Genomic DNA, 9795 nt, shown 5'->3' with positions numbered 1-9795 from the left:
ATGGTACAATCATTGGATAGACCAAGTACTTAAATTGAAAACATGTAAGATTTTGTGGGATTTTTCTATCGAAATGGATAAAACCAGGTATTGCAGTTAAAGACAAAGTCAAATTTGTATATTGATTGATCCATTGTATCTATTAAATATTTAATATTATGAAGAAAGCTGATCAAAATTTGAAAAACTTCAACCAGTTGAAATTTGAGATTGTGAGAGTTTGGAACATGGAATCTGTAACAATTGTACCTGTATTTAGTGTAATTAGTGTATTTGGAACTGAGTGATAACAAAGACAAATGGATAAAGATCATAATGGTGTGTCTTGTAGAGCTTCTACAAAAGATTTGCCAATTAAGAACAGATAAGATCATCAGATGGGTTTTGAGCACTTGATGACTTAAAATCAAGTGGATATCTTTAAGTTTACAGGAGTAACACACCACCCACAAAATCTACCAGGAATAAGATCAATCCTCGGTAATGATAGCAAGTTCTTTCTAACTTTGGCACAAGGCCAGCAACCCCCAAAGGGACAAGTTGGTTACATAAAACCTAGTATTTGGCTGGTACTTTATTTTGTGTCTCCAACAGTATTTGAACTAAAAATGCAAAGAGCTTGAAAAAATGTTGCTAAACAGTTTGTTCTTTGCACTAACAATTCTGACAGGTCACCACCTTTCAATGGTCTCAAATTTTGGCACAAAGCCAGCAGTTGGGGGGGGGGTGAATCAATTATGTCAACTCTAGTGTTTAACTGATACTTATCTTATCAAAGCAAACTTCTCAATAAATATGCACAGAACTTGGAATTTACAATTGAAGCAGTATTAAACTAAAATAGCCATCTATGTATCACATTTAATGTATACATGTTGACAGGCTGCAGTTTTCTTTGAAGATAAAACCTCTTATGGACGTAGTGTTTTCATTACACAGTGTACACTGGAAGGAGGTAAAAAGTCATACCAGCAGCAGCTAGCAAATATGCCAGATGCATTTCAGTGTTGTTGAGCTTTGTCAATGATGTGTACTTGCAACCAGCCATATGACTAGACAAGATTTGTTGCCTTGGTTTTCTTACAAGCCACTGCTACTACAATTCTCCCCCACCACTACGGTATTTGTTTTCTTAAACATAGTATGTCTATAACAGATTTCAATAATATGAACATCATTCACTACTATCAAAGCAACAAATGTTGTTATACAGGTAAAACCAGTACGGTAAATGTTGATATGACTGTATAGTTAAGAGATTCGCTTTAGAATCACTGCCTAGATACTGTTGGCTGATGTCTTCTATAGCCAAGACTTGACCCAATCCTTTTCTGAGTGAAATAATTTGCTAAACAAAAACTGTAAGAAGTATATTATGTAATTGTGTGTCTTTTCTTTGCCTTGACATTCAAACTTTAATTGTAAACAAAATAACTTTCTAACAAATGACATCAGTTGTTCTACACTTCTCTATGAAAGCATGTCTAGCCCCTGAGTTGTTTGTTATTCAAAAGACCAGGGGAATATTATCTTATTTGGAAACAGGCAAGTCTTGGGGATAAGAAGAGCATCTGGCTGTAGAGATTAATTTCTCAATGGTTGCCCAATTCCCCAAAAAGATAATGTAACTGATTTTTCATCACATTTGTGTGATATAAATAAAATAATCTTTATTTATGACTTCACATAGTGATATTATATAGTCGAGTCTACAATCAATGTGCAATAACAATCTCACCAGTTTGCCTCGTATAACATTTGTTCAGAGACATACACTACAAAAATGTATAAATAAAACAATATTTAGAATATTTGCTGTGAACACATCTGGTCACAACTGAAAAACATCTTGTGAACCAACTACTCCAAAATCTATTTGTAAAGCTAAAACAATTAAATAGTTAATAAAATTTATTTATTAAATTTTTTTTTAAAGAATATTCTTTTTCTATTTTATCCCCAAAAATTTAATGATTTTTTTCACTTTTAAATTTTTATTGAATACTTTTTTCTTTTTCTTCTTTTTCATTTAAAAAATTATCTGGCAACAAATCATTACTTTTGAAATTCAAATAAATAGCTAAATTCAGAGATAAGGCTTTATATAAATCACAGTATACGAAATTGAATATATGTGGAGTTAATGAATAGAGAAAAAAAAACTGTATTTTTAATATTCTTCGAGATAAATTTTGAGAATAAAATCTTTATTATTGTTTCTTAAGCTTTTTAATGTCTAATCAATGCTCTTAACTTGTAACTCTCATCTTTTCTTAGAAGATGATTTGGATTTTATAGGTTTCTTGCCATCTGAAAATAAAGATGTAAAAAACTCAGACATGTCTGGTAAACTCTGTTTAGCATTAAGAGCATTCATTTGAGTTTGGACCTCTCTTTGAGTATCAGGATCTGCGGCATTCATCATCTTTGGTAGCACCATAATAATAAGTAATGGCAAAACCATAGTCAGAACCATTGGGTTAAACAGGAAGTCTGTCATACGCCATTGCTCTCGCATCTGACAAAAAGAAGAAAAAAAGAATAATGATTAAAAAAGAATAATGATTAAGACAAGATAAAGAAAATATAATTGCAATTTCTTTTGATATGACCAATTTTGTTATAGAAAAAGATATATACTCTCTCTCTTTTACTTTTTTACTTGTTTCAGTCATTTGATTGTGGCCATGCTGGAGCACCGCCTTTAGTCGAGCAAATCAACCCCAGGACTTATTCTTTGTAAGCCTAGTACTTATTCTATCGGTCTCTTTGGCCGAACCGCTAAGTTACGGGGACATAAGCACACCAGCCTCGGTTGTCAAGCAATGCTAGGGGTACAAACACAGACACACAAACATATATATATATATATATATATATATATATATATATATATATATATATATACGACGGGCTTCTTTCAGTTTCCGTCTACCAAATCCACTCACAAGGCTTTGGTTGGCCCGAGGTTATAGTAGAAGGCACTTGCCCAAGATGCCACGCAATGGGACTGAACCTGGAACCATGTGGTTGGTAAGCAAGCTACTTACCACACAGCCACTCCTTCACCTATAGTCAATTAAAATAATATGTGATTATTTTATAGACCACAGAGCGACAAAAGTCAATCTGATTAAAATTTAAACTTAGAAAGAACATTGAGGCACCAGGCTGTCAATGAATGCAAAGATTTCTGTCAGTAGTAAAGTATCTAGCAATAAACATCAATTTTAATTAGTAGCTCTAAATAAATGTCAAATTCATGAGAAGGGTCTCATCATCATCATCATCATCAACAACATTGTTTTATGTTCACTTTCTCAGCTGGTCTGGCTCAGGAGACCATAACTTGCTTTTAGGTTTCATTCTGGCTTGGTTTCTATGGCTGGATGCCCTTCCTAACACCACCATCTGCTTACAGTATATATATTGGATGCACTTTTTCATGACTACAGTACTAGAGAGGTTGTTGAATTTTCAACAAGATTAAAAGGATCTTCTCGACTTTACACCTGATGTTATGTACTGGGTGCATATTATTGCAGCATCAATACCACAAAGGATAGCAAAAGGCTTCAACTGCTTTGTGAAGCTGTATCAACCACATCCAAATTCATGAAAGATACCTCACCTATGATGGTATGGCAAACTAGATGAGGAACAATAACATTTAAGAAATTAATCGCAGACCAGTAATGTGAACTGTTAGAGAAGTTTTAGAAATGCTTGACCAAGCTTATCAAACACCAGGTACGAAAATTTCTTAAGATGCTAATTAGACTACAATAACAATTAGAGTATTTTGCATCAACCATTCTTCAAAATGAACATTTAAGATCTTGTCGACCACATTTTATTATTTTACCAAATCCTTTTTTTATTTCTGTTTTAAGTACAAATTTAAGCTGCAAAGTGTTAAGTAGCTCTGTTTCTTCAAGACAAGTTTATCTTATCACTGATGCACAAATACATTGCCTAGTGATGCAGAAGGTTTGTGTTGGTTTATTCAGACAGTGTCACTGTAATAGTGTCAGATACTTCAGAAATCTATTTCCAGCAGGAAATGTAAATTCATAAATTGATTACTTAAAAGAGGAATCAAACAAACAGAAATAAAAATCATATTTAAAACTACATAAACTTCACTGGATCTTTCACAGTGTTCAGACTTACTCTAGACATGGTCAATATTTCAATAGTAAAAGAATTGTATGGGACTGATTTTTGACAGAATGTGCAGTGGTGTTTTCTTTATTTATACTTGTGTAACAGAGAAGCCACGTTGTATCTGTAATAATCCCAATTCTTAGACATATACAGTGCATTCTATCATGTGCATGACATTGGAAACAGTAGCACCTTGGATACTGTGAGTATAGGGCCACCTAACATGAGTGGTTTTGGGTTTCATCTGACAATGTGGCACCTTGGCCAAGTGTCTTCTACTATAGCCCAGCTCTGGCCAAAACCTTCTCAGTGGATTTGGTAGATGGAAAGTGTAAGAAGCCTATTATGCAAGTGTGTGTATGTTCATTGGACTAAACAGAACAGGAGGATGAGTTGCTGAAGAGGTCACAGATGTGTAATGAAAGATTTCCAGACAATGAACATACAATAAAATAAAAAACAATAATAAACAAGTGAAGAATGAATATATAGTGAGTGGGTTTATTTGGAAAAAAAAAATGACCATCCCAAAATAATATAATATTATATGTATGGGCTTCTCTCAGTTTCCTTCAACCAAATCCACCCACAAGGCTTTCTTGACCTGGGGCCCTAATAGAAGACATTTGCCCAAAGTACTATGCAGAGGGACTGAACTTGACACCATGTGATTGAGAAACAGATTTCTTAACCACACAAGCATGCCAGTTAATACATACATACAAAAAGAGAAATAATAATTCTGCCCTGATAACATTAAATAGCACACTCACCTGAAAGTAGTTAGCTTTCCCTCGCTCCCGGAATTCTAAAGGGTAGGCTATTGTTTTTAATGAACCAGGCTGAAGGTTATTTACTTTACGACCTCGTATTTTACCCTTTGAGCTGATATCAACGCGTGCTGGTTCAAACAGAAATGCAGGATGGTGGATTTCTACAACATATGAACCTGATGGTAGAGCTCCAACTGTAAAAGTTCCATCAGTTTTTAAGAAGCCTGTATATTCTCCTCCATCCACCAAAATTTTGATATGAGGCATCCAGCTTTTATCAGAAGCAGATAGAACCTGAAATAAAGACAAGTAAATAATTATTTGTTAAATAGATTAATAAATTAACAATTACATATCATCATCCTCATTTTATCATCCCCTTTTCCAGGGTTACATGGGTTAGACAGAATTCACTGAGATTTTCTACATTTTTTTCTCTGTGACTTATGATTGAGCTCCATTCCGACTGACAGATTGTAAGTCAATCTGGTCATATGTCGAATTTATATTTTTCAACATAATTTTCATTCAAATGCAACTGAATGAGAGAGTGGATGCCTGAGTTGAGGGAGGCCTGCATTGCCAGATACTGCCATGGTTATCATACACACAGCTGCCCAACATTCAAATATCCATTTTTTATTTATTTATTTCTGTGGTCATAAGTCAAAAATAAGGTGTAGCTGGATATCCTTCTTGTCACCCACCCTTGCCTGTTTCCAATAAATTTCTCCCTGTCCTGACACATTTTCATGGAAAATTAGAAACAAAGGCATCCACTTGCATAATGGTAATGTTCATTTACAACTACAGTAATGTCAAGACAGACAAAGACACACATGTATATACATACACTGTGCTTCTCCCAGTTTCCACTTACCTACCAAATCCACTCAAGTTTTTGACTGGCCTGAGGTTATAGTAGAAGACAAGTTGCCATGCGATGGGACTGAACTGAAAACCGTGTGGCTGGGAGACAAGCAGGCTCTGCTAGATGTGTGATGTTAGCTATGTTATTGTGCATAAACAATGGGACACAGATGTGCAGAGAGAAAAAAACTGGGCATCATAAGGTGAAACGTGTCAAATTAACACAAGCGGAAAAAGCGTGTGGAAGGAGAAGACTTTAGAAAATATGGAAAGAAGTGTTAAGATTTGATCTAAGATGGTGGCAAAAGACTGCTTCAAGTGGAGAGCTGCTGTGTAAAAAAACAGACCCATACAACCCATGACAACATGAAAAATTGTTTAGTGGGAAGGAGTTTAAACCACAAACAATCAGCTAAAACAAAAAAGTATATATATATTAGCAGGTCATGGGTGGAAGAATATATATACTTCTGGTTGTGTCTGAATATTAAATATTTTTCAAGACAATGGTATGGCTGTGTGGTTGAGAAGATTGCTTCCCAGCCATGAGGTTTTGAGTTCAGTCCTACTTGGGGTAAGTGTCTTCTACTCTAGTCCCAGGCACACCAAAGCCTTGTGAGTGAATTTGATAGAGGGGAAACTGAAAGAAGTGTATCATGTGTATGCATAGGCATGGTTGTGTGGTAAGAAGCTCGCTTCCCAACCACATGGCTCCGGGTTCAATCCCATTGCAAGTCAACCAAAGCCATGTGAGTAGATTTGGTAGATGGAAACTGAGAGAAACCCGTCATACATATTTGTGTTTGTTTGCCCCCACCTTCGCTTGACAACCGATGTTGGTGTGTATACTTCCCGTAACATAGCGGTTCGGCAATAGAGACCGATAGAATAAGTACTAGGCTTACAAAGAATAAGTCCTGGGGTCGATTTCTTCGACTAAAAACCCTTTAAGGCGGTGCTCCAGCAAGGCCGCAGTCAAATGACTAAAACAAATAAAAGAAAAAAATATGTATGTATGTATGTATGTACGTACGTACGCACATGATGAGCTCTGTGTGTGTGTACGAATGGAGGGTTGTAGAATATCTGCTTCAACGCTGATCGATTCAGAAAAATTATCAGCTACAACTTCAAAAATGTAGAACTCATAATTCATGTAAACAAAAATACAGTTCGCTTATTAAAAAAATGTATATCAAAATGTTAACAATATACATCCAAAAATTCATACATACATGTAGACTATTTAATTTAACGTCTTTTAAAAAGTAGTCCTAAAACCATTTCTGTAGCAATATATTTTGAAAACCAGTCAGGAATCCATAATTTGTGAGTGTGTATGAATTAAATTTATGAGAAAATTATGCTTAAAACTACATTTCAGCTATTTTATAAGTTAGAAAAATAGTGCACGTTTTCCACTTCATGTACAATATAGAAATTAGTTCAGCGAAGTGGTCTTGCATCGTAGATGACAAAATCAAGCAAGACCGATTGGAAAACAACAATTTAAAAGGTGAGAGGGGAATTGCTTGAGGACTGGAAGTTCATTAAAATATAATAGGAAAAATATTAACGATTCAATAAATATTAATATCATCTGTTGTAAGCGGATTACAAGTCTGGGTCGTTTGAATAGCTAACACTTCAAGATTCCGTATTATATAAAGTAGGTAAGCGTAGAGAATAACAAGAGAAAAACTGCTAAACCGTATAGAATGATTGTTCACTTTTTTATTAAAATGTTTTTACAAATAACTTCGCATTAAAGCACACACATATATATTAGAGATAAAATCCAAAATTACAGGTATAAACTCAATTAAAATCAATTTATTAAAATTAAATTAAGTTTCTCGATATTTACTTTGTATTATATTATACTCAGTTATTGTGCTTTTAATTATTAATTTTTCTATATGTGACTGGATTTTCATCGATGAGTTCATGAACCTTGGTTCTTTTCCCTAAAACTATATATATATATATATATATATATTCATATGTTATGGACATATATATTTATATGATATTCATGTTATGGACATGTGTATCTAAAATAAGGAAACATGATCTTTCATTGAGTTACAAGGAATGTAAAATTAAATGTTTAGCCATCCTTGTATCTATGCTTTCTTCGTGTATATTCAGAGCAAAGTGGGGTTAAGTATAGTAGGAATTCATGAGAGTCATAGAAATATTGATATTAAAGAAATATACAAATCGGTCCCCATTTTAGCAGACATCAAGAAAAGAAGGCTCCTAAAAAGTGTTTGAAATATACCATCTTACCTCTACACGTCCATCGATTCTGTGGCCAATATTATTTGTAAGTTGTGGAGAAGGAACTGTAGCTTCTTCCAAGACTGATTCGGTTGCATTGCACGACAAAGAAACCAATAATAATAAGGTAAAATAGAGTGTGAAAGGAAAATACATAACAGCGGACGCAGCCATATTTAGTGACGTCAAGGAACAGGAAACACTTAAAACCGGAAACATTAAAACGGAATAGCAGCCGATATTTTATGCTTAAATTAATGCAGCGATCTGGCAGAATCGTTTGCACACCGGAGAAAATGTTTAGCGGCATTGTTTCCGGTTTTTCCGTTCTGAGTTCAAATTCGGCCGAAGTCGATCCTGCCTTTCACCGCTTCGGGGTGGATGAAATAAGTACCAGTCAAACACTAGGATCGATATAATCGACTAGCCTTCCTCCAAAATTTCAGGTTTTGTGCTTATAGGATATTATGTACTTTAATTTTCATTTCGTTCGCTGGTGGTGGATCTTTGTAGTACAACGACTAAGATTCAATTGTTCGGTCAGCTGATTATTATTTTTGGGGGGGTTAATGCTTACAATATTACCCAGAAACAAAAGAAAAAAGAAATAGTACAACGGGTGTTCCTAAAAACGTGTAGGAAACGAATATGAAAACAAAAATGCAAGTAAAGCAACAGGGTGGGGTGGGTGGAGTGAAGATTTCGGAAAATTCACAAGATCCGAGTTTTTCCCCCATAACTTTTAGGAAAATGGATATATTGATGAAATTTATGAGGAAAATGTTTTCCTGAAAGTTATGAGGGAAAAAACCCAGATCATTATGAGTTTTCCGAAAGTCCTCTAACCACCCCGTTCGTTTGCATAAATTTTTGGTTTCATATTCGTTTTCTACCCGTTTTTTTTTTTTACACCTAGTAGACTTTTTTTTTTTTTGTGACCGGGCGCTAGACTAGATCCTGAAAGTCATGAGGGAAAAATCGGATCTTATGAATTTTCCGAAAGTCCTCTCCCCACCCGGATCTAGTTCAAAACGGGGGCACCAGTTTTCATTTATGTTTTATGTAGTGTTTTTGGTACCGAAAGACTTTCAAACTTCGTATACTTATCTATTTTGTGTTATAGAACAGAAAAAAAATTTTGTATTCGAAGTTATTTAATGTAAAAAAATTGTCTTATTTCGATAATTTCAACCAATCACTGACAAGTATTCAGCTATTTATAGTTACTCCTTTGGCAGTTTAAGCGGTGTAAAACGTATTTAATCTCCATTACTTCTGACATTTTGCAGAGAGGCAACATACGCGTGTTCGTTTTCCTTCGTTTTATTTTTAATATAATTTCGTTAACATCTGCCTGAACTGTATGTGTACAACATTTGCCCTAACCCTTCCCTCAAAAACCAGGCCTTGTGCCTATAATAGAAAGGTTTATTAGCTACTGCCAATATGTTTCAGCCATTTTTTGACAAGGAAATAATAATTTTATCACCGCCAGAATCGTTTGTTTACGTAGTCAGCACTTACTGTATTCGGCTGAATGGACGTCAGTCATTTGTTGAAATTACAGAAATACGACAACTTTAACATGAAATAAGTTGCAATATAATAATTTTTCTTAAGAAGACTAAGAGAAAAAGATGTTTTATATGACACATTCTACCAGTGTCCCAAGTTTCAAAGTGTTTCGTTAAGAAAATACTGG

The 9795-nt window shown here is 34.6% G+C and overlaps 1 protein-coding gene across 1 annotated transcript; it reads right to left on the bottom strand.

The window, feature by feature from the left end:
• Nucleotides 1-1632: 1632 nt before the first annotated feature.
• LOC106881317 (endoplasmic reticulum membrane protein complex subunit 7) lies at nt 1633-8280 on the bottom strand. Its single transcript, XM_014931661.3, has 3 exons — nt 8103-8280; nt 4941-5234; nt 1633-2518 (listed from the first exon to the last, which is right to left on the bottom strand). The coding sequence occupies exons 1-3, from the start codon at nt 8265-8267 to the stop codon at nt 2264-2266; spliced, it is 714 nt and encodes a 237-aa protein (XP_014787147.1). The 5' UTR covers nt 8268-8280; the 3' UTR covers nt 1633-2263.
• Nucleotides 8281-9795: the final 1515 nt, after the last annotated feature.

This window comes from Octopus bimaculoides, chromosome 5, assembly GCF_046866305.1.
Source record: "Octopus bimaculoides isolate indiv1 chromosome 5, ASM4686630v1, whole genome shotgun sequence".
NCBI lineage: Eukaryota > Metazoa > Mollusca > Cephalopoda > Octopoda > Octopodidae > Octopus > Octopus bimaculoides.
This window is presented reverse-complemented; position numbering and strand designations above follow the sequence as displayed.

Excerpts from the sequence above, each read along its gene's own strand:
- LOC106881317 (XM_014931661.3), bottom strand. The coding sequence starts at position 8,267 with ATGGCTGCGTCCGCTGTTATGTATTTTCCTTTCACACTCTATTTTACC. Across the intron at positions 5,235-8,102 it reads GAATCGATGGACGTGTAGAG|GTTCTATCTGCTTCTGATAA; the intron begins GTAAGATGGTAT and ends TCTTTATTTCAG. Across the intron at positions 2,519-4,940 it reads GGAAAGCTAACTACTTTCAG|ATGCGAGAGCAATGGCGTAT; the intron begins GTGAGTGTGCTA and ends TCTTTTTGTCAG.